The sequence below is a fragment of the Ursus americanus genome, chromosome 17 (genome assembly GCF_024610735.1).
Source record: "Ursus americanus isolate L20-20 chromosome 17, mUrsAme1.1.p, whole genome shotgun sequence".
In the NCBI taxonomy this organism is placed as follows: Eukaryota; Metazoa; Chordata; class Mammalia; order Carnivora; family Ursidae; genus Ursus; species Ursus americanus.
Genome location: NC_142143.1, coordinates 49,998,485 through 50,020,691, shown reverse-complemented (window position 1 = coordinate 50,020,691; position 22,207 = coordinate 49,998,485). Strand labels below are relative to the sequence as shown.

At 40.3% G+C, this 22,207-nt stretch overlaps 1 protein-coding gene across 2 annotated transcripts; it reads right to left on the bottom strand.

Moving 5' to 3' along the window:
* Nucleotides 1–1,087: 1,087 nt before the first annotated feature.
* On the bottom strand, nucleotides 1,088–22,188 carry KICS2 (KICSTOR subunit 2). Of its 2 annotated transcripts, XM_045789674.2 has the most exons (4): nucleotides 21,954–22,188; nucleotides 15,736–16,021; nucleotides 3,678–4,497; nucleotides 1,088–1,223 (listed from the first exon to the last, which is right to left on the bottom strand). In XM_045789674.2, the coding sequence occupies exons 1-3, from the start codon at nucleotides 22,186–22,188 to the stop codon at nucleotides 3,681–3,683; spliced, it is 1,338 nt and encodes a 445-aa protein (XP_045645630.1). In that variant the 3' UTR covers nucleotides 1,088–1,223; nucleotides 3,678–3,680. The 2 variants fall into 2 exon arrangements, with proteins under 2 accessions (XP_045645630.1, XP_045645629.1); XM_045789673.2 differs by lacking the exon at nucleotides 1,088–1,223 and having other exon boundaries at nucleotides 1,230–4,497.
* Between the last annotated feature and the right edge of the window lie 19 nt (nucleotides 22,189–22,207).

Genomic DNA, 22,207 nt, shown 5'->3' with positions numbered 1-22,207 from the left:
GCAGGAAACTTCATCATGGTAACATGGCTGATACGTGAGAAAGAAAAATTTAAAATGTCTATGGGCCTAAGAAAAGGACTGTAAAATACAAGATGCAAAAAACTGACAGAAATAAAGGAAGACATCTACCGTCACAGTTAGAGATTTTCACACACCTCCCTCGGCAGTTAAAAGAGCAACTGGACCCACCAAAAAGAAAAAAGAACAGAATCAGTAAGAATAGAGAACTGAAGTGATGCTATCCACCAGTCATAAAAATTTAGGAACAAAGAACCACACGGATTCTAAAATAAGGAGAGAGGGAAGGGACTAGGGTTAGGCATTTATCTGCCTCCTCTTCTAAACTATTCTTTAAGTACTGTTCAAACAATGTGACTGAGCAAGTACACATATGCCCCAGATCTGAAGAGAAAGACGAGAACAGGAGAGGTGTTGAGTTTAAGGAAAGAATGGTCCATCTTTTATTGATACGGTTTTCAAACCCAAGTAAGCTCGCAAAGCCTTTTTTACATGTGTGATGTCATTCTTACATAGTCTTTGAAAAAAGCAACCCATATTGCCTTATCCCCATTTTACAGAGAAGAAAGTCAAGCTCAGAGACTGACAGGCCAAAAAACAGGCAAGCTTGCTGCTAGATCAAAGGGTGGACGTGTTCTGAAGGCCCCGTGAGCGGCTCGACAGGAGTGCAGCGAGTTACCGGCTATCTTCTTTCTTGTAAGTACATTTTCTACAAGATGTCCAAATGCGCAAAGAAATAATATGAAGGGTATTGGCTCCTCAGTTAAGAATTCAGCGATACAGGAGTCCCCCCTTACCCTTGAGGAGTTATGTTCAAGACACCTAGCAGATGTCTGAAATTGCACATAGTACCAAGTTCTGTATATGCTATGATTTTTCCTATACACACATACTTATGATAAGTGTAATGTATAAATTAGGCACAGTAAGAGATTAACAGTAACTAATAATAAACAGAACCCTTATAACACTATACTGTAATCCTAGTTATGTGAATGTGGTCTTTCGCTCTCAAAATCTCTTATTGCACAGTACTCACCCTTCTTGGGATGATGTGAGATGATACGATGCTCACGCAGCAAGATAAAGTGACATGAATGACGCAGGCATTGCGATGTAGCAAGAGGCTACGACTGACCTCCTGATGATTCGTCAGAAGGAGGAGCCACGGCTTCCAGCTTCCAGACTGTGGTGACCGCGGATAACTGAAACCGAGGTAAGCAAAACTGCAGATAAGGGGGGAACGACTGTATTTTCACACACTCCCTAAAATGACGTGGTCAGATACCAGGTTGGACCCAAGAGGACAAAGTTGTGAACGTTCACCCTGCATCCAAACAGCATCCTAAAGTGAACGCTTCTTCACGGACTTGTGGGCAAACTCGGTAAGTGCTGACCACACTCCTGGTTACACATAAAAACTGATCAAGTTGTGGTTTAGAAACAATTTCCAAGTAAACAGTCTGCAGAAAATATGCAGATTTACTCTTCCAATTAGCAAAACACAGATTTTACAGAGCATTTCATTACTGATTTTAGAGGACAAATCTCTGAGTAGAATCACTTTGTTTCTTGGCTTGAACCAAAATACTTTTAAAAATAAATATACATTTCCTGGGGCGCCTGATGGCGCAGTCGTTAAGCATCTGCCTTTGGCTCAGGGCGTGATCCTGGTGTTCTGGGATCGAGCCCCACATCAGGATTCTCCGTTAGGAGCCTGCTTCTTCCTCTCTTCCTCTCCCATTCCCCTGCTTGTGTTCCCTCTCTCACTGGCTGTCTCTCTCTGTCAAATAAATAAAATCTTTAAAAAATAAATAAAAATAAATAAATATACATTTCAAATATGTTCTAGACAAGAACTGGTTATTTAATATTATATATAAGTTTTATTTACACTCTTCTTCCATGTTCCACTGAAGCATATTTCTTTTAGGTACAAGGGAGACCACATCATTAAGGCCAGTGGTGGTTTTATCTAGGAAAACAATAATACATGAACACCAAGGAATATTTTTCAGCTTCTTGGCAAAACACAAAAGGGAAGAAAAGTGATTTGACTCTTTAGTTCCAATTGTTTTCAATGTTTAATATATGTTCAGTGTTGTTCAGATTTTTATAGAACCTGAGTGAATAAAATGCAGAAGTAAATCACTGCGTTCTATTTAAAGCAAACTGGCTTTTTACAGATATGACTTTTATTTAAAAAAAAAAAGAATGAAAGAAAGAAAAGAAATAAAAAGAGGCCAGTAGGGCCTTCCAGCACATAGCCCAGCCTGAGGTGGGCAGGCCTCCTGGCACGGGCTGGGAGCGACTCTGCGCACTGCTAGCTCGCCTGCTGGGGCAGCCCCGGAAAACCTTGGCTCTGTGCGATCACGAGAAACTGGACTGAACCGATCATTACGTCGCATACAAGCATTGAAGGAACTATCAAATAGTAACAACTCAATGACTCTTCGTGGCTCATTTTTATTCTGAATCCATAACCTAGAAGTGAAGCTCCCCACAGCCCATTAGGCCTTCGCGGGTCCATCTACTTCCCCATGAACACCTACCGAAGGAAAGTTTTAAGGCGGCATGTGTTAAGATGTATCACTGCTTCTAAGAATAATTTGGAGGAGACAGTCATGAAACCCAAGTTCAGGTGTGCTTAAATTAAGTACTGATTTGATTACTCAACTATGAAGAGGTCTTTTGAATGCACAATTGATTTTTAGCAAGTACAAGGTATTGAGACCAACATTTTGGTATGATAAAAGCAGGCTAAGTAGCATGAATGTCTAAAAGTGGCTGAAAAACAAAGACTACGTGCTTTTTCAGACTAAGAATAAGCAGGGAGTGGAGCCAAACATGAACATACACTTAAGCAGAAAGGTGATAAACAGAAGGACGAGTAGATAATACGCCAAAGAGTGAAGAAACCCCACATTATGGCTTATATTTACTTTCAAACAGAGTGAAAAATTCACACTTTAAAAGGGTAGAAACAAATGCAAATAGGTGTGTAGGTCACCCCCAAAGAACCCATGATCATTAAAGCAGTCATGGGAGTCTTCTGAAGCTGTGAAAACTGATGCCATGCGACCACTCTGATTCACTGTCGATTTCAATAACTGACAGAAATTTCTCACCAAGACACTGACTTTGGTATCCAAAATATTAATTTGTTGATGAGAATCATAAAACTAATTTCATGTTAATTTGCTAATTTATGGGATAGAAAACATACAGTCCTTGATTCTGAAAAGGCCATTTAACATCTTATCCCATTTACTGATCCTGGAAAGAGGGGAAAGGAGAAGGCATTTGGAATTGCATTAAAACAAAGTGTAGAACAATATAAAACAGGTGGAAAGAAAAACCAAAGGCCAATAAATATTCAGTCTACATGAAACACAGGGACATAGGAGAAAATGCTGCAGGTACTCTGCTGTACCACGGAGAGACAGTAGCCATGAGCACTTCCTAGATTACTCTTTGGATACTTAATTCAATTGGCCTTAATTGCTTATAAAGTGTGCGACACAATTAGGGAGGATTTGTCTTTAATTTAGCTCTGAAAGAAGCATGACTGGAAGGAAACTCTAATCACAGACCACAGCAGATCATTAGAGCAATTAGGAGCACACTTTCCAGTCTTGCAAACCTTTCACACAAATCACCTGCTAGCCTTTGGAGCCAGGCTTCAGACTTGCAAAAACTTTGGGGTTCTTAAGGGCAAGTGAGAGCTCATTGAGGAAGGAAATAAAGTGGGAGTCTCTTTCAGATTTCTTTGATTCAAAAATGACAACAATGGTAAAGTGAGGTTCTGGGCGGGTCAGGAAGTAGGTGCTCTGAACTTTGTCATCATAGAAGTGGACCACCTTCTCCAAGCTGTTCAGTTCGGACATGCGGTCCGTCATGATCATGATGACATTGGGCCAGTGCATGACGGGCCTGTCGCTGGGCAGAGACACCACGGCTGGATACTGGTCCACACCCTTAGGGGCCTCTCTGTAGGAATGGGGGTGGTGATAGCCGTGACCCTGAAAGCTCTCAGAACCTCGGTTGTCAAAGATTAAGGACACATTGGCAGCATCATACTTCCTGATGAAGCTGGAAATCTTTCCAAAAAAGTCCGGGTTGGCTTTTGCAGTCAATGCTTTCATTTCTGAAGCAGTCGTTTGTCGGCTCAGTGCCTCGTGAAAGTAAAAGCTAAACTTGGCAAGAAGCATGTTTTTGAGTTTCATCAGCCAGAGGAAAAGGTGTGGGGGCTGGACGGCCTTCTGAGACTGCCCTCCAAACAGATGTTTTTTGGTCTCCCGCTGCTTTTCAAAGATCTGGCCCCAAGTCTGCAGCTTGGTGTGAGCACTGTGCAAGTTCACCAGGGACGGGAGGAACTTCCACTCTGAGACCTGAGCCTGGGCCTTCAGGAGATGACTCAGGACGTCCACTTCTAGCTGGAAACTGCTTTCCAGAGGACTGAGGATGGGGTGGTGAAATCTAGAGGGGAAGGGAAATTAACAGAAGTAAGCGGGAATGTTACTCCACACGGACATTTTCTACCCTCAAAGCAACACACCGTGGCCAGACACATAATATTACATTTGGGGGCAGGGAAAGGAAAACTGAAGGGCTCCACACAGATACATTTAAAAAGTTGCTCTGGGCGCTTGGGTGGCTCAGTCAGTTAAGCGACTGACTCTTGATTGCAGCTCAGGCCTTGATCTCAAGGTCGTGAGCTCAAGCCCCACAGAAGGCCCCACGCCCAGCGTGGATTATTAATTAATACATTATTTATTTATTTATTTAAAATAAATAAATAAAAAGTTGTTCTGACATAACTTCACCGTCTCAGAATTATGTCAGCATCATATCCTCCTATGGAAATCGCCTGACGTTTAAACAAAAAAATGAGAGTAGTGGCTACCTTCCTTTCAAATGCAAAGAAATTAAATTAGCTGTACTTCTTTCTGAGCCTATTTTGTTTATTCTGGGAATTGTATACCTAACATAATCATCAAAATAAGGCATCCTTTTTTCAAGATGTCCTAAAGAGGCAGAGGTTAAAAAAAAAAAAAAGTCCCTAAAACATCTCCTAAATGTGTACGTAACACACGTAAACTTATTTAACGTTCCTAGTAACTCCATAAGGTAAGCCCTTATTCAGTCCTAGTTCTTCATATTTAATCGCAGTTAAAAAACAAAAAGGGAGCTAAATAACAAATATCTAACATTTCAACACTTGTATGTTTTAAATTGGATTACTACTCACGAAATTAACTCTCTGACTCATGGACTGCTACCTGCTATTTGCAAAACATTTTTTCTAATTCGCTGGTAACAGTAATATTGGGTAGCAGGAGGGGCGAGGATGTGGGAGTCGCTCCTTCCAGGGAGAGGGGGGGAAAGGCCAAGTGCAAAGACGCTGAGGCAAGGGAGAGCATGCTCTTTCTGATGTTTCAGGTCTCCCCTTCAGAGTGATTTCCTTAAAAATGTCTTCTCTGTTCACCTCCTAAGTCAGGTGACCCCAATCATATCCTCTAGTTTCTTAATACCTGTCTTCCACTCGAGTAGCTGCGTCACGTAATCTGTCAGACTGGGACAGATGGTCACCTTTGCTCTGAGCTCCTCCCTAAGGAGAAGTCAAAGCCGCCTACTCCCTTCACTCCTTTATCTCTAGAACATAAGGCCCATACGAGAGATTCAGGAGAGACTCCGTAAACATGGCAACAACTACGTGAAGATTGGAATCCTGCTTTCTGCCTCATTGATTCTGTTGTTTGTGATCTAAACGAAATTCTGTAACAATGGCTAAGGAGAATCCTCCCTGTATGGACCACTTAGAGCTTTCTGGCTCAGGCTGCTGCTGCTTCTGAGAAATGCCCAGGGAGTCTGAGTGTCTGCCTGGCCCGGGGCACCCTCCTTCTCAAGGAGCCAACACCAAGCCCTTATACCCTTCCCAAAGACCGGAAGCATCTGCAAGCGATCCTATTTTAAATATGTGGGCAAGATCTAGCATGTACTGAGCACATCTTATGCCCCAGGCACCAGAGGATTTGATTTCCAGGCCTGAACCCATGTAAGTTCATTGCTCCACTGTCGACAAGACAGAAGCTTCTCACATGGCTGTTTTGGCCCCGGCTGAAGAGGAAAATGCTGGTTATCAATGAAAAAGTTAAGACAAAAAAATCATCTGGTGATGGGTGGTGGGGAGGGCACATATTGCATGGGGCACTGGGTGTTATACGCAAGTAATGAATCATCGAACTTTACATCAAAAACCAGCGATGTACTGTATGGTGACTAGCATAATATAATAAAAAAAATATTAAAAAAATAAAAATAAATAAATAAATTTTTTTTAAAAGGGAAAAATAATCTGTAGCTGTCAAAACACAAAGAACCATTAAAAATATTCCTGAAAAAAAGAAAGACAAAAAAATCATCACAAATATAGCTGGTTAAAAAATCCATTTAAACATTAATTAGAGGGATTATTAAACATTGATTAGAGACCCACACTAGGTTGGATAGTGTAAGATAGAAACTCAATTGATAAGGATATAGTTACATGACCACACATTATTTTTTTCCCATTACCAGCATTTTACCTCCAATATCCTTCAAGAGAGGGAAGCTAAAACATGGGTGGAGGGTCTCAGTCTAATAATACATTTAAAGAATCAGACAGGGGCGCCTGGGTGGCTCAGTCAGTTAAGCGTCCAACTCTTGATTTCGGCTCCCGTCATGATCTCAGGGTCGTGAGACTGAGCCCACATCAGACTTCACACTCAGCAGGGAGTCTGCTTGAAGATTATCCCCCTCTGCACCTCCCCTTACCTGCAGTCTCTCACCCTGTCTCTCTAAAATAAACAAATGAATCTTAAAGAAAAAAAAAAGAATCAGAAAGATAAACTACATTTCAAGTCCTCCAGCTCATGCGCTTAATTAACTAACTAATTTGGACTCTTCAAACATTACATGCTTTGAAATAAACATTAAGAAAGTTATACGCAACTAATGAATCATCGAACTTTACATAGGAAACCGGGGATGTACTGTATGGTGACTAACATAATATAATAAAAAATCATTAAAAAAAAAAAAAGAAAGAAAGTCTAATACACATGCACACAACTTCACTATAGCACGTTTCAAAATCTTTGAATTGTAAGAAATGCTCCTACGACCTTAGCCTTTAGGCTCCTTGACACTTAATGACCATAGAGCATTACAAGATTCTATAATGATGGGTATCAAGAAAATTTGCCCAGAAACTTGGAACACAGTGAGACTTTCAATAACAGGAAAATGGTAAGAGATTGATGAAAATTCTACCACAAATAACAATAAGTTATTTTTCTGCTTCATTGGAAATCATCATTTATACCCAGCATTCTCCTTGAAAGAACATGAATTCTCTGTACCAATCTTCAGAAAGAATTCTGAACAAGCTCTTCCATAAACATATACTAAAAGTGTTTAAATGTTCAACACTTATTAGGATGAATGTGAATGTCGAAGCTATTTTTCATCCTTAAGAAGAGCTAAAAATTCATGTTACCGTTATTCTGCCAAGACTTGGCGATTAGCATTATGATGTATCATTTCCCCATTTCCATTCTGCTCTGTGCCTCATACCCATTTACAACTCACACTATAGGGGGATCTGTTAAATTGTTGTAATCTAAAAATACACACCTCAACTATGGCAGCAAGCTGGAAAGAGTCTGAATACAGAATAAATTGACAACTATTTGCAGAGAACATCTGCTCTAAAAAAGCCAAAAGAAAGAGAGGGGGGTGGAGAGAGAGAGAACTCTCTTCTTCACAAATCCACATCAAGGAGTTCCTTCCAAAAGAAGTATCCAGGGCCCGTGCATGTGAGAAGTCACATTAAAACGATTAAAAACCAATCTGTAGGGGCGCGTGGGTGGCACAGCGGTTAAGCGTCTGCCTTCGGCTCAGGGCGTGATCCCGGCGTTCCGGGATCGAGCCCCACATCAGGCTCCTCCACTATGAGCCTGCTTCTTCCTCTCCCACTCCCCCTGCTTGTGTTCCCTCTCTCGCTGGCTGTCTCTCTCTGTCAAATAAATAAATAAAATCTTAAAAAAAAAAAAAAAACCAATCTGTAGCACAACGTGAATGTACTCAATGCCAGAGAACTAGACACTTAAAAATGGTAAATTTTATGTCGTGTATATTTTACCACAATAAAAAAATATATATAGTCTCTTCTCACCTAAAATTTTTACTAGTTTTTAGATACAAATACATTGAAGATATAAAGATGCATTAGACAAAGGTTTGCCCTATGGAGACTTCCCAAGGTAGAAGGAGGTACTTATAATGGATACAAGTTGGAAGTTAACACCTCTCTTATGAGAGATACAAAATAAAATAAGATTTTAGAAAAAGGAGCAATTTCTTTTGGTTGAAAGATCATGCAGGCCACAAGGGAGACAGAATTTAAAGTGAGCCACGCAACTTCAAGAGCAGCCAGGCTTCGGCTGTGTAAAGGTGAGGGCTTAAATTTCGGACCCCACTCTTAATCACCCCTGATTCCACACCCTCGGCCATGTGACTCTGCAGGTCTTCCCCCCAGAGGTAGAGTCTACTTTCCCACGCCTGGACTATGGTCTGGGTCATGTGACTCGCTCTGGTCAAAGGGATGTTAACAGATCTGATGCTTAAAAGGAGCGTGGTTATCGATGTGAGACAGGAATCCATCAAAATTCTAGAGGAGAACATAGGCAACAACCTCTACGACATCAGCCAAAGCAACCTTTTTCATGACACATCCCCAAAGGCAAGAGAAACAAAAGATAAAATGAATTTATGGGACTTCATCAAGATTAAAAGTTTCTGCACAGCCAAGGAAACAGTCAGAAAAACTAAGAGGCAGCCCACGGAACGGGAGAAGATATTTGCAAATGACACTACAGATAAAGGACTGGTATCCAAGATCTACAAAGAACTTCTCAAACTCAATACACGAGAAACAAATAATCAAATCAAAAAATGGACAGAAGATATGAACAGACACTTTTCCAATGAAGACATACAAATGGCTAACAGACACATGAAAAAATGTTCAAAATCATTAGCCATCAAGGAAATTCAAATCAAAACCACACTTAGATACCACCTTACGCCAGTCAGAATGGCAAAAATAGACAAGGCAAGAAACAACAATTGTTGGAGAGGATGTGGAGAAAGGGGATCACTCCTACATTGTTGGTGGGAATGCAAGTTGGTACAGCCACTCTGGAAAACAGTGTGGAGGTCCCTTAAAAAGTTAAAAATTGAGCTACGCTATGATCCAGCCATTGCACTACTGGGTATTTACCCCAAAGATACAGACGTAGTGAAGAGAAGGGCCATATGACCCCAATGTTCATAGCAGCAATGTTCACAATAGCTAAATCGTGGAAGGAGCCGAGATGCCCTTCAACAGATGACTGGATTAAGAAGTTGTGGTCCATATATACAATGGAATATTACTCAACTATCAGAAAGAACGAGTTCTCAACATTTGCTACAACATGGACGGCACTGGAGGAGATAATGCTAAGTGAAATAAGTCAAGCAGAGAAAGACAACTATCATATGATTTCTCTCATCTATGGAACATAAGAACTAGGATGATCGGAGGGGAAGAAAGGGATAAAGAAAGTGGGGGTAATCAGAAGGGGGAATGAAACATGAGAGACTATGGACTATGAGAAACAAACTGAGGACTTCAGAGGGGAGGGGGGTGGGGGAATGGGATAGACCGGTGATGGGTAGTAAGGAGGGCACGTATTGCATGGTGCACTGGGTGTTATACACAACTAATGAATCATCGAGCCTTACATCGGAAACCGGGGATGTACTGTATGGTGACTAACATAATATAATAAAAAATCATTAAAATAAAAAAATAAAAAAATAAAAAGAAATGGAACCAAAAAAAAAAAAAAAAAGGAGCGTGGTTGGGCTTGTTCTTTTGCACTTGGGCCTGAGCCACTGGGTAGCTGGCTCTCCACTAACCTCGGGCCCCGAAGGAACACATACACGTGGAGCAGACCAAGCCCAGAGCTCGCAGTGTTAAGCCAAACCCGGTGAGACCAACAGTGTTAAGCAGAGCTACCCAGCTAAGCCAGGTCTGTCAGGCCAACTTCCAGTAAATGTGCAAGCCTGCACGTGGGAATTTTAGAGTGGTGTGTTATACAGAATGATTGTGACAATAGCAACTGATACATGATATGAGAATACGATGGGCTTCAGAACACACTACCCTAAAATACGGCATTTTGGTATACTGACGATTTTCAGTTGAATAAATTTGAGAAATAAGTGCAGGAAAGATTTCCTGACCCTCCCCTGAAGCAGGTCATAAAACCCTCAAGTGAGACATGCCTTTCTCCCTACTCTAAGGAAAGGAGCTCCAAACACAAGAGACACAGAAAAGAATCTGAAAGAACAGGCCTTGCTGCTTCCCCCAACTCATGACACTTAGCTCAGACCCTTTCCCATCCAGGCACATTTTCCCACAACTCTTATATCTTCAAATGGAATAGGCTGAATTTTGTTTTTTAACAAAACCTACCATAAAAACACAGGTTTAACAGCATCTTTGGGTCTTCTTTATTTCATGAAGCCTCCCCTGACACGTAAAACTTACATTAAATACACTGGTATGTTTTTCTCTTGTTAATTTGTCTTCTGTTAAAGAGCCCCCTGTTGAGAATTTAGAAGGGTAGAAAAAAAGGTATTTTTCCTCCCCTCCAAGTTCAAGGACATTCTAGGCAAAACAAATAATGAACCAAGGTAGGAAATGGTAAATACTTATGGGGAACACATTAGATTATGGATTGTTTTTTGGCTTCTGCTTAAAATCCTCAAAAATTTCTCTTTGGGGGCGCCTGGGTGGCTCAGTCGTTAAGCGTCTGCCTTCGGCTCGGGGCGTGATCCCAGAGTCCTGGGATCTAGCCCCACATCAGGTTCATCCGCTGGGAGCCTGCTTCTTCCTCTCCCACTCCCCCTGCTTGTGTTCCTCCCTCTCTCTCTGGCTGTCTCTCTGTCAAATAAATAAAATCTTAAAAAAAAAAATTCTCTTTGAAGTTTCTTCCTTTTTACTAAGAGTTTGGGTACAATTTAAAGCATTTGATGGGCCTTAGATGAATTTGAAAAGATAGGCTGGGGCAAGATCACAGAAGGCCTTCAGCCCTCACGGATAAGATTCAGACACGGTGCATTAATGCCTAGAGTACAATGTGTCCCACAGAAATCGCACTATTGTTGGTTTTGCTTATGAAATTTTCAATGGGTGAAAATTCACCTTGTTGCACTATACACACACAACTAACTGTTAATTTCACTTATCATCACAAATCTTTTCTTGGAGGAAACAGGGCACAAGGCCTAAATAAACCAGAGTTTTGCCCCGAGTGAGAATCCTATCATCTGAAGCATTCATTTCAAAAAACTGTGCTCCCTAAAATGCAAACAGAAACTTTATGTGACTCAATTTTTAAAAATGTTCTTTGGGGTGCCTGGCTGGTTCAGTCGGCGGAGAGTGCGACTTTTGGTCTCAGGGTTGGAAGTTTGAGTCTCATGTTGGGTTTAAGTTTGAGCCTCACGTTTTACTAAAAAGTAAAATCTTAAAAAGAAAAATTCCTTAAAAGTCATGGTGAAAGGATATAAGTCACTTAATGGTATATTATTGCCACATTAGAAGGATTTTTTTTTAAAGATTTTTTATTTATTTATTCGACAGAGATAGAGACAGCCAGCGAGAGAGGGAACACAAGCAGGGGGAGTGGGAGAGGAAGAAGCAGGCTCATAGCAGAAGAGCCTGATGTGGGGCTCGATCCCAGATCGCCGGGATCACGCCCTGAGCTGAAGGCAGATGCTTAACCGCTGTGCCACCCAGGCGCCCCAAGGATTTTTTTTTTTTAAGATTTATTTATTTGAGAGAGAGAGCATGGGCTCACACACAGCGGGGAAGGGCAGAGGGAGGGGGAGAGTCATAAGCAGACTTGTGCTGAGAACAGAGCCTGATGCTGGGGCAGGGTCACTCTAACAACCCAGTTGTGAGAACAGGAACTGAGCCAAAACCAAGAGTCCAATGCTTAACCGACTGCGCCACCCTGGCGCCCCCGTCCAAGGGATTTTTAAAAGATGTCTGGAACGAATAAATAATTGCTTACTTCTTTAAAGAATTACTTCTTAACATTATACTCTTGACTTAGGAGAGTAAATATTTTGCACTTATAACCCATCTTCCACCTTTGTTTAACTATGAAATAGAAAAATTAACCAGAATCTTCTTTTACGCTCACTGTACAAAAGAGGTAAGTAAATTCCAAATGAATTCTACAGAATCAAAAAATGTCCATTGGTGCTTCCTTGGGGAAAAAAAAAGAAAAAGCCCCAAGTTCTACCTCTCCTCAAAAGTATTCAAGGAATAGTACACATCCTGATCCTGTATGAGTTAATTCACATTTTTTCTTCTAAGGGCACACAATAAGGACTCATATGATTAATGTTAATTATTCAATTTGAAATGCAGCATCACAATGACTGTGGTTCATAAGCAATAATTTACATTTGCTTAATAACGCAATGTTTGCCAAAAGAGGAAACCTTTAATACTGTTCTACTCTGAACACAACTGGCTTGCAAAGGAAAAAAACAAAACACGCTTCCCGCTCATCTCTGAAAGCAGAGTGGACCTTGCAATAACTCACACGGAACCTGCATCTCAAATCAGGGCCCCGGGTTTAGACTCCATGCTATACATCATGCTTGTTAATTTGTTAATACAAAAGCATTTCATCATTTGAAAGATGAAAGATTTACACAATATGTTAGAAGAGTTCTGACATGGATCAGATATACTGGGGCAAATAAACATTTCCTGAAAGATAAACTGGGTCCTTTGGGAAAAGGATTAACTCTTTCAATACAATAGAATACGAAATATGAATTACTTCTCTAGGACACTGGAACCATGAAAGAAATATGTTTGGTATAGCCCTGATGCCAAATCAAAAGGTCTACAGAAAAGAAGGAGAAGGAGGAGAAGAAGGAGAAGGAGAAGAAGAAAGGTCTACAGAAAAAAAGGATATTATGAAGAAGAAAAAATGTGTACAGAAAAAAGGATATTACCCTGGCAAACAGCAAAGTATGTTAATTTATACCTAAAATAATTCCACTTCCACCCCCAAAATCAACATATTATACAGAATTTCAACTTTTCAGAATTTTTTAACTAAGGAATTTATGTTGTTCAAATTAAACCCAAAGTTTCTAATTAAGATAATTTTAGGGTTGGATATCTATAATCAGTAATTCCCTATTAATTAGATAAAGGCAGCATGGGTGAAAAATAGAGACAGATGAAAACACCTTGACCTTGGGTGATACCGCCCCCTGGCTCCATCAGATTCTATCAGTGTCCACTCAGTAGCTGGTATAGCCAAGTACCGCCCTAAAAGCTTCAAGAATGAAAGCTGGGCTTTTGCAGGAAATGGAAGAAATTCTCAAAGTTCTGGGAAGTGGGATGTTTCAAAGAAGGTGCAAAAAGGATAGATCACAAATCTAATCAAATAAAAAATGAAAATAGTTAAATAAGTAATAATCATTCCTACAAGACAGACACATGCACATTCACACACACACTGCTTAAGGTTCAATACCTAGTATATCCCAGTGTTGGCACCTTTCTCTTATTTATCCAAACAATTTTTTCACGGAGACTATTTTCAATATCACAGGGAACTTTTAAAACATACAGGTTTCTGGGCACCCAATTGACAATCACTAAATCTTACCCTCTCGGGGAAGAAGGGCAGGGCGGGGGCGGGGGGCAAGTATGGTTCTTTTTCTTAAGCTTCCCAAATGGTTCAGCAAAACATTTTCACATTAGCTTTTGGGAATCACCACATGAGACCTCCTCCCTTTGAGAATCATATCTCCAAATGTACTTTTGCTTTTGGATTTCAAAAAATTATTTTATTCAAAAAAATGTACAAATCAGGTTTGCGGAAGAAATAGTGGCAAACAGAAATTTTGTTAGCATGTAAAATTTGTTTAAAAAACGAAAATGTGTATATTTACATGTACAGACTATTTCTCAAGAATGATAGGAAGAACTTGCTAACAACATTCATTGCCTGTTAGAAAGGAGTTAAGTAGATGAAGAACAGGGGCAGTTTTCCCTCTGTACTCTTTCATACTTCATAGATTTTGAGCCATATTAATGTATTACCTACTAAAAATGGATAAAACAAAAATTTAGAATATATCATAAAAACAGAAGATACATGACAACAGAAAATAGTATAGAGCATTTTGGAGACAATCGGGGAAATCTGAATATGGACTACTTACTGCTGATGGTAAAAAAAAAAAAAAAACAAAAACCAGTGCTAAATTTCCTGATTGAGAAAACTATGGTACAGTTTTATATAGTTCTTAGAAGATACAATCTGAGTATTTGGGGATAGAGTGTCATGATGTTTGCATCTGACTTCCAAACAATGCAGGGAGGGGGGATAAAATTATATACAGAGAGAGAGAAAGCAAACACGACAACACTGTAACAATATGAGTCCAGGGGAAGGATGTTTGTGTGGTCACTGCACAGCTTTGTTTCCTTTTTAATAATAGCTTTACTACTTAATTCATATACACAAAGTATACTCTTTTAAGGTATCGAATTCAATGGTTTTAGTATAGTCAGAGTTGTGCAACCATCACCACTATCTAATTTTAGAACAGTCTCATGACCCTCCAAAAAGGAACCCCATCTCCATTAGCAGTCACTCCCCATTCTCACCTCCCCCGCCCCACCCCCCCAGTCCCTGACAACCATTTTCTGTGTCTGTAATTTGTAATCGATGTTCTGTGTTTATGACTGTACCTATTCTGGACATTTCCTATAACTGGAATGATACAACATGTGATCTTTTGTGACTGGTTTCCTTCACGGAGCATGCCTTTCTGTAGCTGATAATAACATGCAATTCTTCTCAAATTCCTTTGGTACTGTTTTTTGGCTCAGGAAGTGGGCAATACATTATAGCCAGGCTCATTTTTTTTTTTTCAAATAAAAGTAGCAATTTCTTTCAAATACATGTTTTCCAGCTGATCAACATCTTTAAAAAAAAATTAAATTGGCTACAAATAGCCTTTTGACTATTAAAAAATTTTAAGTATGCCCTCCTCAAAAGCACAGATGCCTGTCTCCACTAATAAAGTTTAAAACAAAACCAAAACTATGCCACGGGCACTGAAAGCAATTAGGAAGAAGTTTCTAACACAAGGTAAGTAATGGTTACATCCGAGGTCTCAGTGGATAACTCACCAAGGTGATTACTTTGAAAGGGACATTTATTTGAATAATGGTTTGTTTTAAAAAAATTATTTTATATACAATTCTCCTGTTGTGTGAACTCTTTTATAAGCAGCAAAATCAGTTACAGTACATCTTTTGAGGATTACTTCATTCTTGGTCTTTGGCTATTGCTTGGAGAAGCATCCACCCAGCATGGTGTTAATGAAGCCCAAAGAAGGTACCTAATGGATACCTGTTGCTTAATTAATATGCATAAAATGTTAAATAACTATTTCTCCCCTTCACAGTCATTTCATCATATTTTCTTCAGAAGAGTGCGGGGAGGGAGCTCGTGTGTGTGGGAGTGAGAGGCTGCTCCGTGGGTCCCTCCCTCCCCCCTCACCTACACTCACCGGGAGCTGTATTTCTTGAGGATGGTGTCCAGAAGTCCAACGAGCTCCTCAGCGTTGATGAACTTCTGCGGGCTCAGGGTGTACATCTTCTCATAGAAGTCTGCAATCTCCATCCGGGCCTGAACGAAGAAGCAGAGCTGCTCTGACAGGTGGGAAAGGAGTTCCTCCACGTGGGGGGCAGTCCCACCCAGTGCGCCGCGGCCAGTCACCACCTTCTTCAGCTCGTTGTGCAGGGAAGTATAGATGGTTCGGATGGAGTCCTTCCTGCTGAAGAAGGACTGGCCCCCTGGGAGGCAAGTGACATTAGCACATGGCAAGTAAGGAAGAGAAACCAGAAGGACAAAACCCAGCATCCAAAAGGAAAGGAGTGGGGCCTGCAGAGCTCAGGGGGCTATTATCATCTACCACAGTCACTGACTCCTATGATTGGAATTTAAATATTTTTGTGATTTGTAAGTTCACTGAGGAATAAGAAATGAATGCCTGGTGCAACTCATTACCATAGCAACAGACCTGTGTATGATTTCCTTACCCAGGCATCAGTTCTCCCCTACTCCATTTCAATGAGGATTCACATTTATTTCAGAGGATAACTGACCTAGCAGGTGACATCCACCTGGATCTAAATAGCCCTCCTTCCACATACATGTATTTAAAACAAAAGAGAATACCCGATTGGAAAACACTGTTGTTATTCCTGATAAATCAGAAGATTTTATCTCTGCACTAGAGTTGCATTTTCCTTTGAATCTTATCTTTTAAGCCATACCAGAAAATGGAAAATACACATACGTGTCTCTCCCTTACACAAGAACAGACTACTGGGATCCCAGGGGAAAAAAGGAAATCTTTAGTACTTTTTTTTTTTTTTAAGTAAGCTCTACGCCCGACATGGGGCTTGAACTCACGACCCTGAGATCGAGTCGCACGCTCCTCTGAATGAGCCAGCCAGGCACCCAGAAATCTTTAGTAAGTACTCTTGACAAGGTTGACACTATAGGTTATAACAAAATAAGCATCGCATTGTGAATGATTAAGAGCAGGAAGCAATTATAAATAACTGTTGCTGTAACTCAGGGGTTCCAAAGGAAATCAGAAAAAAAAAAAAAAAAAAAAAGACCAGGGCACCTAGCTGGCTCAGTTGGTAGGGCATATGACTCTTGATCTCAGGTTCATGAGTTCAAGCCCCATGTTGGGCATGGACCCTACTTTAAAAAAAAAAAAAAAAAAGACCAAATACATCCCTTTCAACAGTTAAAAAGGATCCAGTGGCATAGACATCATTTCCTTACTCTGTATTAATACGTGATCAACTCTATTTCTAGTCATTATAGAGTCAGCTTCGTAGATGTTTTCTTAAGCATTTCCGCACCCCACTAAATAAAGGGTCACAGGCAAGACACTAGGAGAATGAGAAGAAACAGGGTAGGTTTAAAACAGTAATTCTTAGAAATATATAAAAACCTCAGAGGTGGACGACAGTTTAAATTTTCTACTGATATACACAGAATGCTTTCATAAATAAACTTATTATTCTAAACACATCAATTAGGATTGAAAATTATTTATCAAGGCATTTGTAAAATATCCTCTTAACAAATGAAACATTTCACAATGTTCTTCTTAGTTCATGGCTCAGTTTATATTTCAAGAAATGAATCTTACATCCTTTCCTACAACCTGACCACCTTGTCCCAGTCTACCCAGGACTTGCTAGGTTTTGGCCCTGAAAGTCTGGCTTCTTGGAAAACCGGACTTAGTCCCATGTCCTGGGAACCCCACTGGCCCTGGACAAACCTAGAAGGTTGGTCACCTTACTACTTATTCCATAAACTATCATTACTTAAAAAATGTTTTCTTCAATATACTGCTTAAACAAAGTAACTAGCATTCAAATCACTTCTCCTACTAATAGCAGCAAAAACCACGTGGTGCAGTTGGATCGACCGCAGAGCTGACATCCCACATGGGACTGTACCCTGAAGGGTTTGCCCTCCCTCCTTCCCTGCCTATCTTCAATCAAACCTTGCAGATTTTGTGAAGCGACATTATGAAATAAATAGACCTCTGTGCCCACGTTTAGGAAAAAATCTCTTATGTTAGGTAGATAACAAGAGTACCATGCTACATCTATGGGGCGCCTGGCTGGCTCAGTCAGGAGAGCGTGCGACTCTTGATCTCAGGGTTGTGAGTTTAAGCCCCACACTGGGTGTACAGATTACTTAAAAATAAAATCTTAAAAAAAAAAAAAAACAAAAAACCCTAAAAGCTCTGGAATTCTGACCGACTTAGTTCCAAATTCCAGCTTCCGAACTTATAAGCTGTGTGATGTGCCAATGACTTAGCCACTTTGAACCTTGGTTGTTGTTTTTAACATGAAACTAGTAATAGAGCGAAGACAAAAGGAAGTAACATTTGGTATGTAATGTGCCTGGAGCAAAGTGCATATTCCATAACACTAATCCCTTTCCCTTCGATTTATAACTGATGTAAGAAAACTCTAAATAGGGCACGTGGATGGCTCAGTTGGTTAAGCTACCGCCTTCAGCTCAGGTCATGATCCTGGAGTCCCAGGATGGGTCCCGTAGTGGGCTCCCTGCTCAGCAGGGAGTCTGCTTCTCCCTCTGAACTCCCCCCCATGCTCTCTCTCCCTCTCTCTCATTGTTTCTCTCTCAAAGAAATAAATAAAATCTTTAAATATATATATTAAATATATATATATTAAATATATATATATATATATAATATATATATATATATATATATATATATATAACCCAGAAAACTCTAAATACTACCTAATTGTACTTCTAAAACTCTATGGTAAATTGGGAGTTTCATGTACTGTAAAAAAGAATAGCTACCTATTTGAAAGATAGCTGGGTGTCCTCAACCGTATACTCACCTCTGCCTTGGTGACAATTTTAACTCTGGGTGAAAAAGGAATACCTTCCTTCATCAGATTACCCTTATCTGAGGGAGTGGAAACACCACATAAATACAAAGAATACCCTGAAAAGCTTATCAATAAACATCAATCACTAGTATGTGAAACCAAGTGATACTAGAAGGAAGGGAGAGACCATTAATGAGGTCTCTTTTCTCAAAGCTCTCAGGAGCGCAATCCTACTTGTTGACTACCCTGGTTAGGAACATCCAATGGGGACTGGCCTCCCTTCTTACTGGGAAACAAGGAGGCAGAGACACCAGACATCTTCCTCTTTACAATTTTTTGGATTTACAAAATACAATTATTTTGAATTATTTCCAGAAGGTTCTATGTATTGAATCCTCATTATTTCTCAAGATTTCAACAGTCCATCTCACATGATAAAATTTCAAGTAGTAAGTATATTAAAGGAGTATGTAAAATGTCTAATTGGGCATTTTGTCCCACAACTTCTTGTTAATGATAATTTATAAACATCAGTTCTCAAGTCATTTTCTACCATGCTAAATTCTAGCAACCAGAGGTTGAGGAAACTCTCCAGTAATGAAACAAAACGGAGAAAGTATGACCTAAAATCCTCCAAAGACAATGAGACGGAATATTTTTATCACTGATCCTTCCCCAAACAGGTATATTCTCCCCTCAAAGGAAAGAGAAAGCTCCAAGGTAAGGGGTCCACCCAAAGTTTTTCAGAACTGAGCCAATACAAGAACAGAAGTCTCCCTGTCAGGTCGGTCCTTTGCCTAAAGTGTTTACACACACGTGCATCTAGAATCAGGATTCACTGACAAGGTTTCTGATAAACACCAGTCACAAGAGTGAGATCAGAAAGACTCCCTTTTTTTGGACCATGTTTTAAGTGTTTAAAAATACACATAAAACTTTTTGTTTTGCTTTTTAAAAAATGCCTTCTAATTAGCAAAGTATTTGAAGAACCTGGGAATGTCTTAAGTGGCAACACAAAATTTTTTCCACAAGATTTTAAGAAAAAAATCACAAAATCATAAGCATGTTGATATCACAAACATTCCAGTATCAAAAACCTGTAAGATGTAAAGTTAAAATTTAAGATCTGCAACCTACATTTACTATATATGTGAATAAGTTAATGAGGCATTAAAGTTAAACATGCCATTCTCAGAACATTCACTCAGAAGTCACAGATCACCTGGGAGCCTGAACCATGCCTGGGCATGTTTCATAGTGTAAATTGCTCCTGGATCAATTTCAAGGTGCAGTCTTCAGGCTCATCCATGCAAGCTGGGGGTCCACGCAGAATTAATCACTTTACATAATAAGGGCCATTTCACAAAACCCAGGGCAGAGACAGTGATGATCTCACATGTGCTCTTACACCCAGGGCAGCCAGTTCTGTTTACCTAAAACCAGACACATACAACTTAAACTAGAATAACAGATTTTTAAACTGGGGTCCATCAATAGACTTTAGGAAATCCAACCGAACCCTCTCCAATTAAATGCAAAATTGTATTACACATATATTTTCCACGTAAGTCCATGGGTTTCATCAAATACTCATAGATGAACCTAAACAAATTAAGAATCATGGCACTGGGATCAATCACCATTCTTCATGAGGTGGGGGAATCTAAAAACAACTAAAACTGCCAGAAAATTACCCACCGTCAATTTTACAGCCAGAATCCTCCCCATTTCCAAATGCAGCTGACCCCCGAACAATGTCAGAGGTGGTGAAAGGGGTGCTGGGGAGCTGACCTACCCTAACACAGTCAAAAATCTGAGTATAACTTTTGACTCTCCCAAAACTTAATTACTAATAGCCTACTGTCAACTGGAGGCCTTACTGACAACATAAACACATATATGTTATATGTATTGTATATTGTAATCTTAAAGTAAGCTAGAGAAAAGAAAATGTTAAGATAATCATGAAGGATGAGAAAATACATTTACTGTACTATACTGTATCGAAAAAAATCGTGTATTAGTTGACCCATGCAGTTCACGGGTCAAATGTATATACAAAGTATTTTTAAATTATAATACATACACCAATTTTTTTATAAATCATATGGATAAAAACACAATCTGACAGTTCAAAGGCAGGTATTCTTGTTTGAGACCTGTCACCTACCCATACAAGTGCACATAGACAATTTACTAATCTATAGAAAGGGGGATAGTAACACTGCAACAGCAGTTGCAAATTTGTGACAAGTGCCACTGTAAAAAGGGGTGGAAAAAATACACAAGGTGATTCTATCTGAGCACTTTTGCCAGTAAGTCAGTGTACTGAACAACAAGTTATTACTTGAACAGCTAAGGCAGAGTTAAGATCTCAGCCCTGCCCTTTGGGCGTTTACTGAAAGCAATATGTACATGGCCACCTTCAGGCAATATAAGGAAACTGGGAGCTAAAAATCAAAATGGAATCCGCACTCAATTTTACCTTCCTATTCTTTATGGCATACATGTGTTCTTCATACATACCAGACCCTGTGCCTCTGATAATTAAAATACTAACTAAAATACTAACTTTGAAAGCTCTGGGATTCATATTGATTGTTGGTAATTATAAGTAGTAATAGTTTATATGCATAGCCCTTGGCTTTCACATATTTTATTTCATTCTGATCTACTCATACCAATTGTTTCTACTAGTGAAAATCGGTTGAATCAGCTCTTGCATCTTACTTTCAGGGTCAAGATTTATGATGGAATGATAAGAGTGTTTACCATTTTCCCCTTAAGTCCCCTCTTGCTAGTGTTAGGCATATTTCTTGTCTTTCCTGTCCAGTATTCATTTATTTCCTCATCCATTAAATATTTATTGACGGCCTAAGAAGGGGTAGGACTCCATCTGTAATTCGTAGGGGCCTTAACTTCAAGAGGCCAGACAAAAGTGTTCATTAATTCTAACTAGGTTGTATTGCCAAGTTTTGCTCCTCTGGCCACAGTGTCTCTGGTCAGAAGAGGGAAGACATACAGTTTGCTTAACTTTTCATTTACGGCACCAATCCATGCACTGAGCAAAATGGATACACCCATCGGTTTGAGACACAGCCCTGAAAAGAGCATCCACCCGGCGGCCAATCTATCAGCAGCAGAGGCCGGTGGGCGGGGTTTGTGGAAGCCGAAGGAAGGAAGGGAACGGTGGGAGGAGATTTGGGAGTGCCAAGTTGAGCCTGAGGCTAGGAGTGAGACAGGGAACCCAAGCCACTGCCGATCGGGGAATATACCCCCTTTCCTTACTCCTCAAAGGGCACGGGGGGCGGGGCGGAGGTACCTAGTTTTTGCCCCAGGTAGGTGAGGCTGTGATAGACCTTCTCGGCCGCGGCCAGGTGGGCCAAGGCAGCCAGCAGCGACAGCCAGCTGCCCCCCGCGCTCTTGTTGGCCTCTCGTTCCTTGTCCACATTGTCCTTGGCCTTGTCGTAAGAGAAGATACCCAGGTGAGAGAAGAACGTCTCCAGCACCGCCTGTTCCACCGGGACCGGGGCGGCCAACGGGATAGACTCCCCCATGCGAGCTGCGATCCAGCTC

Coding starts and splice junctions, on each gene's coding strand:
- KICS2 (XM_045789674.2), bottom strand. CDS start 22,188: ATGGGGGAGTCTATCCCGTTGGCCGCCCCGGTCCCGGTGGAACAGGCG. Junction 16,022..21,953: donor CTACCTGGGGCAAAAACTAG/GTACCTCCGCCC, acceptor CTTGCCTCCCAG/GGGGCCAGTCCTTCTTCAGC. Junction 4,498..15,735: donor CTCAAGAAATACAGCTCCCG/GTGAGTGTAGGT, acceptor CTTCCCCTCTAG/ATTTCACCACCCCATCCTCA.